The sequence below is a fragment of the Callorhinus ursinus genome, unplaced genomic scaffold, assembly GCF_003265705.2.
Source record: "Callorhinus ursinus isolate GAN/ISIS: 27379988/994484 unplaced genomic scaffold, GSC_fseal_2.0 scaffold63, whole genome shotgun sequence".
Taxonomy (NCBI): domain Eukaryota; kingdom Metazoa; phylum Chordata; class Mammalia; order Carnivora; family Otariidae; genus Callorhinus; species Callorhinus ursinus.
This window is the reverse complement of record NW_027397125.1, coordinates 3,197,489-3,214,986: the sequence shown is the minus strand read 5'-3', so window position 1 is coordinate 3,214,986 and position 17,498 is coordinate 3,197,489. Positions and strand designations below refer to the sequence as shown.

The 17,498-nt window shown below is 44.5% G+C and overlaps 1 protein-coding gene across 7 annotated transcripts in view; it reads left to right on the top strand.

Moving 5' to 3' along the window:
- The first annotated feature begins 358 nt into the window (after window positions 1–358).
- MSRB2 (methionine sulfoxide reductase B2) overlaps window positions 359–17,498 on the top strand; it is a 43,626-nt gene continuing 26,486 nt past the window's right edge. For all 7 annotated transcript variants that reach the window (XR_012376082.1, XM_025891938.2, XM_025891937.2 and 4 more), the window contains exons 1-2: window positions 359–521; window positions 8,882–8,982. Coding sequence is in view for 6 of the 7 variants with exons in the window: in XM_025891938.2 (XP_025747723.1) it covers window positions 410–521; window positions 8,882–8,982 (213 nt within the window). In the remaining variant the exon portion in view is untranslated. The remainder of the gene's footprint in view (window positions 522–8,881; window positions 8,983–17,498) is intronic.

Genomic DNA, 17,498 nt, shown 5'->3' with positions numbered 1-17,498 from the left:
GAAATGGAGTGGGGAAGGGTGGTGGAGGGAAGGGCCGGGGGAGAAGCATGGGGAGGCGGTGGGCACGCCGGAGCAATCAGGTGGGCAAGGGAGAAGGGGGCTAGGGAGGCCGGTAGGGGTAGGCGCGGGAGATAAGTAGGAGGAGGTACTGGGCGGGGAGTTGGGTGGTGGCAGGACTTGCGAGGGTGGTGGCAGGGGTGCCAGAAGCAGTGGGAGGAGAGAAGCAGGAAGAGGAGAGGCAAGGGTAGGAGCCCTGCGCGACGGAGGGAGGCGGGGCGCGCGGGGAGGGAGGCGGGGCGCGCGGGGAGGGAGGCGGGGCGCGCGGGGAGGGAGGCGGGGCGCGCGGGGAGGGAGGCGGGGCGCGCGGGGACGGCCTGCGTCGGCTCTGAGGGCCCCCGCGTGCGGCGTCATGGCGCGCCTGCTCCGTGCGCTCTGGGGTTCGCCCTTTCGAGGGGCGCCCTTGCGGGCCGTGGGGGGCCCAGCGGGCAGAGGCGGCGCGGGGGCCGGTCCCGAGGACGCAGGTAGGACGCGGGCCGCGCAAGCCCCGCCGCCGCCTCCTGGCTTTCGGTTTTACTTCACCTGCCTGGACTAGAGGGCCCGAGCCCTGGTTCCGCACCTGGCTCTTCCTTCTCGAGAAACTATTTGGGTGCGCCCGTGTCCGCCCCTCCTTGTGGTCTTGGACGGTGGGTGGTACATTTAGAGGGGTGTGGGCGGTTGTTACTGATTTCCTCACCCCCCGTAAAATGTCGGGCTCAGGAGCCCCTGGCTCTTATCCCCGGACTGCAGGTGAACTGTCGCGGTGGTTGGGTCAGCGACCCGACACCGCGCGCTCCCTCCTGTAATGGCCTGTGGTCTTTCACACTGTCCCCCTCTTAAATTCTGCGTGCTGCTTTTCCTAGGTGAGAAGCAAGCAGTTCAGACTTTGGATTCCTGTGGATTTGCTTCCTGCCCTGCTGTTTCTCTGTGTGTGTCCCGGACCCAGGGAGACGTGTGGGCTAATAACTAGTTCCCCTTTAGACTGATAATCATTGTTCGTCATTGGCTACGAGACAGACCAGGGAAGTGTGTGTGTGTGTGTGTGTTTCTTCGAAATGCCTTTGGCTCCTCTGTTGGACTGTGGCACATTTGCCTTTCATCTTTTAGTATGGAGTCACCTGTGGAGACCTGTGTCAACGGCCCTGTATTTCAGATATATTTCAGGGTAATTTAGTGCTCCCTGTGCTTTGGCTTCATGGGCAACTGCCCCGCTGTCCCATCTCTGAATCCGATTGTGTTATGTAGCCATTGAAGAAATGTAAAGATACCTATCTCCTCTGAAAATGTATCCAGTCACTTGGACTTCTTTTTATCCCCTGAAGTTTTCAAAATGTAGTTTTAAATAAATAAAAGCACAGGCAGTGTGGAGTAGTGGCTGATCCAACATGACTTCCAGTCATGGCCTTCCGCACCTCTTGGTGTCGTAGTCAGCCAGTCTGATGATATTTGTTGCATACCTACTGTGTGCCAAGCATTGGTTTTCTGAGAACTACAGGTGATGGAAACATCATACTTGTAGGCTGGAGCTCTCCTCATTCCCCTTTATAGGATAGTGGTTTCAGTGGAAACTTGTCCTTTATGTTTGTCCTGGTGTTGTCAGAAATAGCCTAATGAATTGCCTTAGGATCTGAAGTTCTTCAGCAGCATTTAAAATTTGGCCAAACTCCAGTACATAACAGGAGCTGTGTAACTTATCAGACACCCCCTCCCGGGGGTGTCTCCCTTCCTTATTCTAAGGAACTAATTCAAAAGAACGAAAACTGTGTGTACAAAGGTGTTTTTAACAGCACTACTCTTAAGAACCAGAAACTGGCTATAACCCAAATGTCCATCAGTTAAAGAATGCTTAAGTAAGCCAGAAAAGTTCAGTTCAGCAAACTATTAGGCACCCATTAAAAATTATAGACAGGTAATAGTTGGTGGCTAAGGGCTTTGGTGTTGACAGTGCCACTTACTGGCTCTATGTCTTTGGGCACGTTCTAAACTTGGGCACGTCCTAAACTTGGTAAGCTTAAACCTGTTTTTTTCTTCTATAGAATAAGAATAATGGTAATAATAGGGTTGTACAGAATAAATGAAAAAAATTAAAATGCTTCATCAAAATGATTGGCACTTAGTAAGCACACAATAAATGTTAATTATAATTACGTAAATAAATGGAAAGGACAAAATGCAGCTACATTTAACCTATGTTATAGACTTAGGGAAGGTTGAAAGAGAAACAATAAGATGTTGATAGTGAGGGAGGACAGTTCCACAGCACTAAGATTTCTGATATGCAAGAGGTACCACCCCTATGATTTTGTCGTCAAGATTAACAAGAGCAAAGTCAGTGCTCAGTCTCTCAGTCGAGACTGAAAGAGGAAAGTAAGAAGTATCCTGGAGAAAACTGTTGTTTCAGGAAAACACTCCAGAAATACTTGGCTAGGAATCCATCCTGAGCATTGCTTTAACCAGTCCAGTTACTGGGGTGGGAAAGAAGACTAGTCTGCAAATTAGAGTGGGCTGGGGATTCGTTCTGTGCCAGTTCGTAATAGATTCTGTTAGTATCAACAAGTATTTATTGAAACAAGGCTTGTTTGTGTGTGACACTTGGCAGTATATCAGCTGTGGCCAGAAAGGTTAGCAAAACCAGAAGGAGGTAACCAGTAGGTGACCATATGACCAAGAGAGGGTGTTCTTCAAAGATGAGAAGATGTAAGCCCACCTCAGGAAACACATGACCAAGAAGAAAGACGGCCTATGCAAATCACAGCACAAAGAGAGAAAGGCACCCAAAGGACTCTGAGTTTTTCAAAGCCTAGTTCAAAGGAAAGCTGTGTAGCTATCTAGTACAATAGCAGAGCACCCAAGTCTTTTGTTAGTGAAGATAGCAAGAGAATGCAGAAGGAATCTGGAAGACACGCGGCCCCAAAAGGACCAACTCAAGGTGCAGGTGATGTGGGTTGAGAACATAAAACACCTCAGTCACGCACAAAAGGATGGGAGGACCAATGCAGAATCCTCTCTGGCCACTGCTGGCCACGTGACCTTACTCATTCCTAAATTCTCACTTGTTGTGTGTTGTATGTACAGGTACCAAATTGCTGTTTGGTAAAACCATGCAGAATTTACTCATGATACAATTTTCATTCAGAATTTAGTTTCCAAAAGCATGGTATATTAGTTGGCTGGAACAGCCACAACAAAACACCACAGGCTGGAAGGTTGAAACACAGAAATTTACTTTCTCATCATTCTGGAGGCTGGAAGTTCAAGATCAAAGTATCAGCAGGGTTGGTTTCTCCTGGGGCCTCTCTGGTTTGCAGATGGCCGTTTCTCTGCTCACGCATCCCTAGAGTCTCTTCTTCTTCATATAAGGATACTGGTCAGATTGGGTCCATCCTTACGGCCCCATTTTAACATAATCACCTCTTTAAAGGTCCCATCTCCAAGATACAGCCAAATAGATTAGGGCCTACCCATATAAACTCGTTTGACCTTACTTATCTCTTTAAAGGCCATATCACCAAATACAGTTGCATTCTGAGGTACTGAGGTGTAGGACTTCAACATATGAATTTTGGGAGGACACAGTTCAGCCCATAACACCATGGTTACAGAAACCTCTGTAAGTGATGCAGACCACATACATGCTGACCTGAGGGCACCTAGCTGTCCACTGGTCATTTTGCTATTGAGGCAGAGTTTTCTTCTCTTGACAGAATCTTCCAGGCTGGCAGATTTACAGTTAAATTTTGCACAGTTGGTGCTCGAAGAGCAACTAGTCTGAACATCGTTACCCACCTATGAAATCTTTCATGCACACAGTGTAAAAGGTACATACTGATAAGGATTAGCGGAGCCATGAAAAATGTACTTGCTGATTTAGATGAAGGAGTAATTCTTCCATCTAACAATTTAAGTATTAGTTTTAAATTTTAAGCTAAAAAAAAAAAAGGGAGAAGGGGAGTATCTGAAAACAAGTAGTCATTCTAATAGGTACAGTAAAATACAGAACAATTGGAGAGGGAGCTGGGGTCTCATCCGGGATTCAGATTTTAGGTTCAAAGCTGAAGTGTGGGAGTCCCACTGAATTTTAGCCCTTCTGGAATTTCCACTTTCTCGCGTCAACTGTTGTATCATATTGCATGTGGAAAGACACTAAGGACAATGCTTCCAGGAGACAATCCAGTTTGTTTGTTTTTTTCCACTAATCCATTCCACTTCCTCCCCAAAAGGGGAAGGGAAGATAATAGCAGCTTTCCAGATTATAATTACTAATCTGCGTACCAAGAGTCAGTTTTCCTCTTAGAAATCCGTAGAAATAAGGCAAGATCTTTGCCAAAGCCAAGAATGTAGGTGGAGTGACATGGCAGGCCGGGTACTTGCAGGGTAAAGAAAGTGTTTTATCATGGTGCGCTGTTGCCCTTTCCTTAACAGATGTCAGTGATAGCCAGGGTTCGGGTTACGCACATTCCCCTCAAGACCAGTTTAGATTCTGGGAGGAGGAATCAAATCCTGCTAGCAAATCCTGCTCATGCTCTTGCCTTCCTTTTTTTCACTGTATGAGGTGGCCTCTGTGTGACCGATCCCAGCTTAGGTCATGCTGACAACATTGGCTCTGGCCAAATTTTGGATCTTGCCCTTTGTTGAAGGCTTACAAAATATACACATCTCTCGATCTTTTAAAGTGCCTAAAATGGAATGCCTTCCACTTCCCTTATGATTCAACACATAGTTCACATCCATTAAAACCAGTTCTAATCCTACTTGCCGTGGAGCCCAATGCAGGGCTTGAACTCACGACCTGGTCGAGACCTGAGCTGAGGTGAAGAGTCTGACCGGCTGAGCCACTCAGGTGCCCCTCCCACTTGCTGTTAAAACAGCAAAAACACCTTTCCCTGCTAAGTCAGCCTGAAAAGATTTCACAGTGTTCCCACCACTCAGCTGGTGGTTAAGCCAGCATTGCTTTGTAAAACTCTTCTATTGTTACCTTGATAGTTATCTAAAGCTTATACAGGCAATAAAATTTTCACAATTTAACTGGTCTCCCATATTTCATTTACCCAAGGTCAAGCTCAAGAACAGCTCCACAGCTCTTGCGTTTTTCTCCTAAATGATCAATTTATCCTCTTCACTGGATCATTCCCAGCAGCATACTAGAATACTGTGATCTTTCTCATCCTAAAAAATGCTCTTGACCTCACTTCCCCTTCCAGCTACCTCCGGAACTCCTGAAAGGACTTACCTGTTTGCACTGTCTCCCTTTCCTTCTTCCTATTCTGTATCAAATCTGTTCCAGCCAGATTCACACACACACACACACACACACACACTCCTCCACCTAAACTGCTTTTTCAGGGCACCGCTGACCGCCATATTGCTAAACCCAATGAATAATTATTAGTCATCTCTGTCTAGGACACCACATTCTTGCAGTATTCTTCCTGCCTCTCTGCTTGTCCCCATCTCCTCAATCTGTGTATCTTGGAATCCCTCCAAGTCCAGCCCTTGGGCCTCTCTGTTCTCTCAACAGTCTTTGACTTGGGAATCTTCCAGGCTGATGGCTTTAAATAACATCGTAACACTGAGGAGTCCCAAATTTATATCTCCACCTTGGACTTCTCCCCAGTTTCTAAATCTATCCAGTATCCAACTGCCTACTTGACATCTCCATTTGAATATTGAACTGAACATTGAATTTTGAAAATACTGAATTTTTATTAACAAGCCTCCAAACCTGTTCCTCCTGTAGGCTTCCCCATCTTCTACTGCTCAGACCAAGAAACTTGGAGTAGTGCCCCTTGACCGTATTCTTTCACGTACTTCACATCCGCTCTGTCAGCAAATCCTCCAGCTCTGCCATCAGAATACATCTGGTGTGTGACCCCTCTAAGCTTGACTACTGCCACCACCCTGACGCAGAACTCTTCCATCTCTCAGCCAGGTTGTTAAAGTGCCCTCTGTCTTGGGTGCCCTGCTGCAGTCTTTGGCCTCCTTCAATTTCTTTTAGTATATCAGCCAGGAATCCTTTTAAATATGCTAGGTCATGTCATGCCTCTGCTTACCTTCCAGTGACTTCCACACTTAGAATAAAAGCCACCATCCTTAGGGTAGCCTTCAAAAGCCTCGTTGGTCTTCCCCCTCCCCCATTAGCTTTCTGCTCTCACTTCTAATAACTTTCCTGTTCACTCCACCCATTCCCCCTGGCCTTCCTGCTATTCATCAAACATACCAGGCACACCCAACTAGTTTTTTCTCTTGCCTACATGCTCTTCTCCTAGATATTCACATGGCATATTTTCTCATTTTAGTGTGACAACATTGAACAGTTTGGGCAGTGAGAAAAAAGAAGTGGTGCAAATAGGGGAGAGCATAAAACTTAGGAGACTTTCGTGATCATCTCTACTGGAGTTAATGGTGGCCTGATCCAAGGTAGTGGCAGATATGTGAGAATGAGCAGATCCTAGAGTTATTTAGGAAGTAGAAGCAACAGGGCTTGGGGCAAGGAAAAGGGAAGAGTCGTGTATGATGGCGTGGCATTCTGATTTGAAGCATGGGGTCAATGAGAACACATGAGAGGAGGGGCAGGTTTGGGTTGGGGCAGGGGAGATACGCGAAGTCCTTCTGTGTGTGGTGTTTGAAATGGGACATCCTCGTGGAGGTCTCCAGGTGTGGTTATATATGGATCTAGAACTCAGCAGAGATCTAGGATGGAGGGTAAAATAGATTTGGGAGTCTCATCATGTGGATGGTACTGTAAGCTACTCATTGGATAAAATCACCCAAGGGGCAGGTGTGGTGTGGTGATAGAAGCGAGCCTAGGATGATAGATTCATCTGAAAACCACCAGTATTCCAGGGATGGCTAGAAGAAGTGGGGCTGAGGAAGGACGCTGAAAGGGAATAACAGGAGAGACAAGAGTATTGGGCACCATGGAGGCCAAGGGAAATAAAAGCTACCACAGAAGAATGTCAGGTGTCAATACTATGGAGAAGTGAGAGAGAAGGATGAGGTATTCTAGGTTTTACCGAGAAGTCCTCAGTGGACTCTCTGAGAATGGATGCAGTGCAGTGCGGGGGAGGGAGGGTGCTGTGTCTTCAGGGCGTCACACCAGAGGCACGCGACGTCGGCTTGCCCCACTGTTGGTCATGCTTACTTGGCTTGCTTGGTTAAGGTGGTGACTTGTACATTTTTCCATTGTAAAGGTACATTTTCTTCCTTTGTAATTAATAATATTTTGAAAATGTGTGACTCTTCCATTCTTCAGCAGTTTCCCACCCAGGGTTTTAGAATTCCCTGATGATTCTTGCTTGAGTCACTTACTATTTTAGTGATTATAAAGATTTTTTAAAAGGTTTATCATTCTGGGCACCTGGGTGGCTCAGTCAGTTAAGTGTCTGCCTTCGGCTCAGGTCATGATCCCAGGGTCCTGGGATCGAGTCCCACATCGGGCGTCCTGCTTGGAGGGGAGACTGCTGCCTGCTTCTCCTTCTCCCTCTGCCATTCCCCGCCCCCCCCCCTGCCTTGTGCTGTCTGGTTCTCTCTCTCTCTCAAATAAATAAATAAAATCTTTTTAAAAAATAAAAATAAAAGGTTTATCATTCCTTGTCCATTTATTACTTGGCATTCTGCCTGGTAACTCTGAAAGCCACTGAGCAGCAATAATTGTCACATAAATACATTCTGCTTTGCTCCCCAAGAAATGAGTTCCAGAAAAATTGTGTATACCTGAGCTATATTTTCATAGGCAATTTCAGAGGTGCATTTCCAGAGTAAACAAGAAATCCCCATAGCCTTGTAAAAAGTATTTAAGAAAGGACAACTATTAATATATTTAACAGATTAAAAACCTTTTAATAAAATGTAAACAACCATAAGCAATCAACAATATACAATATGGAACATACCATATTGTATAGTATTATGAGCTAGCAATGAAGACAGTAGTCTTTTCTTACCTGAAAGATAATTTAGGACTTTTGGTAACCAAAAATGAATCTCAGATATGATTTTCAGATATGTTTCATATTTGGTGGTGATACCACAAATGTCTGACCTTTCATCTGTGTTCCTGTGATCAGGTTACTAAGCCTCCAGGCCTCTGTTTTCTCATTTGTAAGTCGAGGTGGACAGATTATAAAATCCTTTCCAATTCTTAGTGTTGGATGATTGACACATTGATTATACATGTCAGGCTTCCTATTCCCCTTTGGCTAAAAGGAGTATTGTCCTACTTGCTTTGTTTACACTCACTGGAGTAAAAGTAGTAAGACTGAAGCATAAGAATAGATTCTGGTAGGTCTCCATTTCCTTTCAGGGGCATCGGCTAGTCTCTTCTTTTTGCCACACAAGAAGATTTTTTAATAAAGACCTCCTTTGACAAACAAAATCAGAGAGATTTTTATAAACCAGCGAAGGAGAAGAGTTTAATAACCCACTAGCTCAAGGTTCTTTCCTCTCCAATCACTCAGCTACTCCCAGCTGTATCCTGACGGGAAATACTCCTCTGAACGTAGTCATAGAAGAAGGATCAATTTCTACCCCCCGGGTACCTGAGGAGAATTTATTCTGCATTATTTCATATTTGAGCTGCCTCTTTAGCTTCTGTACCCCAGTGGGACTGGAAAACTGGCTGGCGGCTGGCTGCTCCTTTCTTGTTAAACTAATGAGTCAATGGAAGCATTTTGTACTGGGGCTTTCTGGTCCCTGTGAAGAAGGAAGATGAAGGAGAGGGAGGGGACGGCCTTGTTCTGCTGCGGGGGGCCGGGGGGGTCATGCACTTCAGGAGAAAAGCTGAAGAAAAAACGTCGTTGGGCCTTTTTGTTTTAATTTTTTTAAAAATTCCTCTTGAACCACACAGGGTCTCTCCCAAAGCATGGGCCGTCTCTCACCAAGAGTGAATGGCAAAAGAAGCTGACACCAGAGCAGTTCTATGTTACGAGAGAAAAAGGAACCGAAGCGGTAAGCTGCGCCCATGACAGTTTTGCGATTGGAATGGTCCGGGATGGCGGGAGGGCGGGTTGGGAGAGATGTAGCTCCAGAAGCCGACTCACCCGCATCTGCTCTGCCAGTCTGGTCCTCCTGCGTGCTCCTCCCTCTCGGGCACCGCCGCCCATCCACTGGTAGGAGGCCCCGGATGCCTTCCCTCCCTTGCCTCCCCACCTCTTCTGCCCCCTCAGTAACCTTCCAGTTGCTCTGCTTCTCTTGCCTGATCTTGCCTCCACGCTGCCCCAGGTCTCCCCCCGCCTCTCGCTGGGTGGATGGCGTGTGGCAGCCTCAGGCCGTTCTGGCTGCCATTCTCTACGAGGCTGCCAAAGAGGAGAGTGCCTGGGTGGCTCAGTCGGTTAAGCAGTTAAGCGGTTAAGCGTTTGCCTTTGGCTCAGGCCATGATCCCAGGATCCTGGTGCAGGGAGCCTGCTTCTCCTTCTCCCGCTCCCCCTGCTTGTGCCTTGTGCACTCTGTGTGTGTGTGTGTGTGTGTGTGTGTGTGTGTCAAATAAATAAAATATTAAAAAAAGGCAGAAGAGATCTAAAAAACACAAATCCAACCACATCCCTGCACTGCTAACAATCCTTCAGTGGCTTCCCACTACTTCCAAGGTAAAGAAAAAAGTTTACAAACGGCTTATTAAGCCCTACCGACTCTGCCCCCTGCCTTCTGCCCCTATCCTCAGTCTGGCTGTTTTTCCTCTTTATCTCCACACTTCGACCACACTGCCCTTCTTTCAGCTCTCAGACACCCTAGGCTCCCTTGTCCCTAAGGCCCTCAATTGCTGTGACCTTCTTCTCTCCCCTCACCTCGCCCTGTTCATTCAGACATACCTCCTCCCTCAGCTCCAATCCCATGTGCTTGGCCCCAAGCTGGGCTTGCTTTTCCCAGCACTCTCCCTTTAGAGCATTTGCCGTTGGGACAGTCCTGGCACCTAACATCGTGCCCGGCTAGAGTCTGCACTCAGAGAGTAAATTTTTGTGAGTACTGCATGAGTGCAGGCTGAGAGGTGCAAACATTATTTAAATGGCATTCATCAAGCTCAGCTTCCGTTCATTTCCGGAGGGAATTGTCCTCAGTGGTTCCTCATTATAGTTCTGTTTTCCCAACACAGTGTTTCTTCACAAGTCGTCTGTCTTAGACCCAAATATAACCCTTGGAATAGAGCTGTTGAACGTGGTTATTAGACATTTTCATTTGTGAAGCAGACCCCACAGAGTGGACCACGGTGGTTTTGCAAAGTTGTAGAGTATATATATCTTTTCGTCAGCAGTCCCTGCAAAGTTCAGACAGCTGTCCATGTGCACATGGCCTTATCATCATGGTGAACCCTCAGCTTCTCTGATGCTGAAGTCGTTAGGTCAGCAGATCCCAATAGAGTCTTGTAAAGTACTGGTATTTTTTAAAACCTCCCGTGGGTGGGATTTTAATAATCCTTCATGGGGAGGAAAGAGACACAGTCATTTATTGCAAATGGTTGGGGGAGCCACATGTGATGCTCTGTGTGCAGCTGGGTGTATCCCAGGATATTTAAGCCAGCCCTTTCTCAGGGACACAGCCAGGTGGGGTTTGGTATATGTACAGAGCCCGGAGATGAGCTGACAGATGTTGAGGAGAATAAATCTGTGGGATTCGCAAACAGATGGTGCAGTATACTCTGTGCATTTGGCCATTTTACAAAATGAGCATCATCCATTATTTTAAGTAATGTTATAAATCCCTTTCAGTTGATCCATTTCCACATGTAACTTTTTAGAATATTGCAGAACCAACTGTAAGCCTGGCTAACGAAAGGGAAGTAACACCTCTCAGCTTTCTGTTTGGTGACTCAAACTTAAGAATTCAGTTGCATGTGTTTTGATCGGGCAGCAATAAAAACGTGCACTCTACTAGACACAACAAAGGAGTTTATAGCCTGGTTGCACAACAGCTAAAAGTCAAATATCAGTAGAAGGCCAGTTTCCTGCAGGCCTTCCTCTCTGTCCCCTGCAGATCTGCTCTCCACATGCTTCACTCTGCTCTGGGAAGAATAACATGCTCCCTTCCCTTCTGACTACTGCTCAGGTTTGGCCAGTGGATGATGCTAGCAAGGTCAGAGGACACAACAGAGAAATGGGATCCAGGGTCCTCTAGTGCAGGCTGTAGCTCCCGCAGGCTGCCCTCACCTACAGGCTCTGGTAACTGCCTCTTCCTTTGTCCCGTGGGCCTAGTTGGGGTGGGGTGTTCTCAGAGCACTCCCAGTGCTTCACCCTCCCTTGCTAGTTTTCACTGGCCCTGTCCCCACCTTTGTAAATCGTTCTGTATGAAATTATCTGCAAATCACCCCTTTGGGTGTGTCGTCTGTTTCCAACAGGTATGTTGTATTGACCAGATCAAGGGAGAGGTCCCATTGGTCCAGACAGACTGCCTTTGGGCCACTGTAGCAGGATACCACAGACTAAGGGGCTTAAGCAACAGACATTTATTTCTCACAGTTCTGGAGGCTGGGAAGTCCAAGATTAGGGTGCTGGCCAGTTCAGTTCCTGGTTTTTCCCCCCATCTCTGTAACCTTAGCACCCAGACCAGCACTGGGTACATACCAGGTTTTCAAGTAAATACGAGAATGAACAATTGAGACAGAAGTTGAGTTTGGGTCTAAATAAATGATAGGACTTCTACAGAATTGAGGGAGGAGGAGGGAGACATCAGGAAATCAGTCTAGGAGGCAGTGGATAGATGTCACTTCATAAAAATGCCTCAGCTAAGGATTTCTTTTTATTTATTTTTTTTACTGTGATACCTGTTGCCTGTTACTGCCTCTGTTCACCTCTCCCCTGCAATGACAAAATTATATTTTGATTTTGATCACACTGTCTGGATCCTATGAGTAGGCTTTCCAGATCAGCTTCAGGACAGGTAGCCTTTTGGCACATGTGTCTCGTCAGCCCAGGTGGGAGGGGTGTGAAACTTCATGGCAGATTCCGATCTGTGCCAAGGTTGGGAGCCGGCATGCAGGGGGACAGGCCATAAAAAGATCAGCTTACTACTGTTCAGATTTCTGCAGCTAAGTTTAGAGTCTTTAAAGAGGGAAAACGTCCAAGTGTGCCCAGATGGTAGGCTCAGTGGGTTATTTTAAAATTGTCCATTATGTGGCTTGCTGAAAATGTGCTGTTAGTACTACTATAGGGAATTTGAATGTTTAACCTGTGAATTGGTTGAGTTGGGGAATCTAGAAAGGGCAGAAGAGTCCAGCTTATTTTCTAAGTCAGTTCTGTGACTTGGTGACCCGTTCTGTGCATTGACTTCTCTTTCATCCCGTGAAATGGGATAGTGCTTGCCACCAGGCTCTGGTTATGGATCTTCCGTGGTTGGTTTATTGGGTTTTATTTTTTCCTTTTAATTTACTTTAACAAAAGGAATTGGGCAAGAAGATCTTTGTTCCTTTTTTAACAATGAAATCCAGTTTTCAAAATAGCATTTTGAAAGGTACTGACTTGGCAGATTCATTGCCTCAAGTCTCCTGTGTTCTTCTTGGGAGACCTTTGAAAACCTATACAGACTCTTTAAGCCACAGTTAATGAAGTAATTTCATCTAAGTAGTAACTTCGGCACTGGGATAGTCTAACTCATTATTTAAACATTTATTAAGTATGCTGTGTCCTAAACACCACGACGTGAGGCATATTAAAGGCATAGCCACAGCCCACAGAGCTATGCTTTTTATGTATTTATAGTCTGTCTTTAATTGGGGATTTCACAGTGTTTTATTTTTTATTTTTTTAATAATTTTTTATTGTTATGTTAATCACCATACATTACATCATTAGTTTTTGATGTAGTGTTCCATGATTCATTGTTTGTGCATAACACCCAGTGCTCCACGCAGTACGTGCCCTCTTTAATACCCATCACCAGGCTAACCCATCCCCCCACCCCCCTCCCCTCTAGAACCCTCAGTTTGTTTTTCAGAGTCCATCCTCTCTCATGGTTCCTTTCCCGCTCCGACTTACTCCCCTTCATTCTTCCCCTCCTGCTATCTTCGTCTTCTTTTTTTTTCTTAACATATATTGCATTATTTATTTCAGAAGTACAGATCTGTGATTCATCAGTCTTGTACAATTCACAGTGCTCACCATAGCACATACCCTCCCCAATGTCTATCACCCAGCCACCCAATCCCTCCCACCCCCCCACCACTCCAGCAACCCTCAGTTTGTTTCCTGAGATTAAGAATTCCTCGTATCAGTGAGGTCATATGATACATGTCTTTCTCTGATTGACTTATTTCACTCAGCATAACACCCTCCAGTTCCATCTACGTCGTTGCAAATGTCAAGATCTCATTCCTTTTGATGGCTGCATAATATTCCATTGTGTATATATACCACATCTTCTTTATCCATTCATCTGTCGATGGACATCTTGGCTCTTTCCACAGTTTGGCTATTGTGGACATTGCTGCTATAAACATCGGGGTGCACGTACCCCTTCGATCCCTACATTTGTATCTTTGTGGTAAATACCCAGTAGTGCAATGGCTGGATCGTATGGTAGCTCTATTTTCAACTTTTTGGGGAACCTCCATACTGTTTTCCAGAGTGGTTGAACCAGCTTGCATTCCCACCAACAGTGTAGGAGGGTTCCCCTTTCTCCGCATCCCCGCCAACATCTGTCGTTTCCTGACTTGTTCATTTTAGCCATTCTGACTGGTGTGAGGTGGTATCTCATTGAGGATTTTGATTTTGATTTCCCTCATGCCGAGCGATGTTGAGCACCTTTTCATGTGTCTGTTGGCCATTTGGATGTCTTCTTTGGAAAAATGTCTGTTCATGTCTTCTGCCCATTTCTTGATTGGATTATTTGTTCTTTGGGTGTTGAGTTTGATAAGTTCTTTATAGATTTTGGATACTAGCCCTTTATCTGATATGTCATTTGCAAATGTCTTCTCCCATTCTGTCTGTTGTCTTTTGGTTTTGTGGACTGTTTCTTTTGCTGTGCAAAAGCTTTTTATCTTGATGAAGTCCCAATAGTTCATTTTTGCCCTTGCTTCCCTTGCCTTTGGCGATGTTTCTAGGAAGAAGTTGCTTTGGCTGAGGTGGAAGAGGTTGCTGCCTGTGTTCTCCTTTAGGATTTTGATGGACTCCTGTCTCACGTTTAGGTCTTTCAACCATTTGGAGTCTATTTTTGTGTGTGGTGTAAGGAAATGGTCCAGTGTCCTTCTTCTGCATGTGGCTGTCCAATTTTCCCAACACCATTTGTTGAAGAGACTGTCTTTTTTCCATTGGACATTCTTTCCTGCTTTGTCAAAGATGAGTTGACCATAGAGTTGAGGGTCCATTTCTGGGCTCTCTATTCTGTTCCATTGATCTGTGTGTCTGTTTTTGTGCCAGTACCATACTGTCTTGATGATTACAGCTTTGTAATGGAGCTGGAAGTCCGGAATTGTGATGCCACCAGCTTTGCTTTTCTTTTTCAAGATTCCTCTGGCTATTCGGGGTCTCTTCTGGTTCCATACAAATTTTAGGATTATTTGTTCCATTTCTTTGAAAAAGGAGGATGGTGTTTTGATGGGGATTGCATTGAATGTGTAGATTGCTCTAGGTAGCACTGACATCTTCACAATGTTGGTTCTCCCAATCCATGAGCATGGAACGTTTTTCCATTTCTTTGTGTCTTCCTCAATTTCTTTCCTGAGTATTTTATAGTTTTCTGAGTACAGATCCTTTGCCTCTTTGGTTAAATTTATTCCTAGGTATCTTATGGTTTTGGGTGCAATTGTAAATGGGATCGACTCCTTGATTTGTCTTTCTTCTGTCTTGTTGGTGTATAGGAATGCCACTGATGTCTGTGCATTGATTTTATATCCTGCTACTTTACTGAATTCCTGTATGAGTTCTAGCAGTTTTGGGGTGGAGTCTTTTGGGTTTTCCACATATAGTATCATATCATCTGCAAAGAGGGAGAGTTTGACTTCCTCTTTGCCAATTTGGATGCCTTTGATTTCTTTTTGTTGTCTGATTGCTATGGCTAGGACTTCTAATACTATGTTGAATAGCAGTGGTGAGAGTGGACATCCCTGCCGCGTTCCTGACCTTAGGGGAAAGGCTCTCAGCCTTTCCCCATTGAGAATGATACTCGCTGTAGGTTTTTCATAGATGGCTTTTATGATATTGAGGTATGTACCCTCTATCCCTATACTCTGAAGAGTTTTGATCAAGAAAGGATGCTGTACTTGGTCAAATGCTTTTTCTGCATCTATTGAGAGGATCCTATGATTCTTGTTCTTTCTTTTGTTAATGTATTATATCACGTTGATTGATTTGCGGATGTTGAACCAGCCTTGCAGCCCAGGGATAAATCCCACTTGGTCATGGTGAAGAATCCTTTTAATGTACTGTTGGATCCTATTGGCTAGTATTTTGGTGAGAATTTTTGCATCCATGTTCATCAAGGATATTGGTCTGTAATTCTCCTTTTTGATGGGGTCTTTGTCTGGTTTTGGGATCAAGGTAATGGTGGCCTCATAAAATGAGTTTGGAAGTTTTCCTTCCATTTCTATTTTTTGGAACAGTTTCAGGAGAATAAGTATTAATTCTTCTTTAAATGTCTGATAGAATTCCCCTGGGAAGCCATCTGGCCCTGGGCTTTTATTTGTTGGGAGACTTTTGATGACTGCTTCAATTTCCTTAGTGGTTATAGGTCTATTCAGGTTTTCTATTTCTTCCTGGTTCAATTTTGGTAGTTGATACATCTCTAGGAATGCACCCATTTCTTCCAGGTTATCTAATTTGCTGGCATAGAGTTGCTCATAATATGTTCTTATAATTGTTTGTATTTCTTTGGTGTTGTTTGTGATCTCTCCCTTTCATTCATGATTTTGTTGATTTGGGTCATTTCTCTTTTCTTTTTGATAAGTCTGGCCAGGGGTTTATCAATCTTGTTAATTCTTTCAGAGAACCAGCTCCTAGTTTCGTTGATCTGTTCTACTGTTCTTTTGGTTTCTAGTTCATTGATTTCTGCTCTGATCTTTATTATTTCTCTTCTCCTGCTGGGTTTAGGCTTTATTTGCTGTTCTTTCTCCAGCTCCTTTAGGTGTAGGGTTAGGTTGTGTATTTGAGACCTTTCTTGTTTCTTGAGAAAGGCTTGTATTGCTATATACTTTCCTCTCAGGACTACCTTTGCTGCATCCCAAAGATTTTGAACAGTTGTGTTTTCATTTTCATTGGTTTCCATGAATGTTTTTAATTCTTCTTTAATTTCCTGGTTGACCCATTCATTCTTTAGTAGGATGCTCTTTAGCCTCCATGTATTTGAGTTCGTTCCGACTTTCCTCTTGTGATTGAGTTCTAGTTTCAAAGCATTGTGGTCTGAAAATATGCAGGGAATAGTCCCAATCTTTTGGTACCAGTTGAGACCTGATTTGTGACCTAAGATGTGATCAATTCTGGAGAATGTTCCCTGGGCACTAGAGAAGAATGTGTATTCTGTTGCTTTGGGATGGAATGTTCTGAATATGCATGTGAAGTCCATTTGGTCCAGGGTGTCATTTAAAGTCTTTATTTCCTTGTTGATCTTTTGCTTAGATGATCTGTCCATTTCAGTGAGGCGGGTGTTAAAGTCCCCCACTATTATTGTATTGTTGTCAATGTGTTTCTTTGCTTTTGTTATTAATTGCCTTATATAATTGGCTGCTCCCATGTTAGGGGCATAGATATTTACAATTGTTAGATCTTCTTGTTGGATAGACCCTTTAAGTAGGATATAGTGTCCTTCTTCATCTCTTATTACAGGCTTTGTTTTAAAATCTAATTTGTCTGATATAAGGATTGCCACCCCAGCTTTCTCTTGGTGTCCATTAGCATGGTAAATGGTTTTCCACCCCCTCACTTTCAATCTGGGGGTGTCTTTGGGTCTAAAATGAGTCTCTTGCAGACAGCATATGGATGGGTCTTGTTTTTTAATCCAACCTGATAGCCTGTGTCTTTTGATTGGGGCATTGAGCCCATTTACATTCAGGGTAACTATTGAAAGGTATGAATTTAGTGCCATTGTATTGCCTGTAAGGTGACTGTTACTGTATATTGTCTGTGTTCCTTTCTGATCTATGCTGCTTTTAGGCTCTCTTTTTGCTTAGAGGACCTCTTTCAATATTCTTGGAGGGCTGGTTTCGTGTTTGCAAATTCCTTTCGTTTTTGTTTGTCCTGGAAGCTTTTTATCTCTCCTTCTATTTTCAAAGACAGCCTAGCTGGATATAGTATTCTTGGCTGCATATTTTTCTCATTTAGTGCTCTGAAGATATCATGCCAGTCCTTTCTGGCCTGCCAGGTCTCTGTGGATAGATCTGTTGCCAATCTAATGTTTCTACCATTGTAGGTTACATATCTCTTCTCCCGAGCTGCTTTCAGGATTTTCTCTTTGTCTCTGAGACTCGTAAGTTTTACTATTAGATGTCGGGGTGTTGACCTATTTTTATTGATTTTGAGAGGGGTTCTCTGTGCCTCCTGGATTTT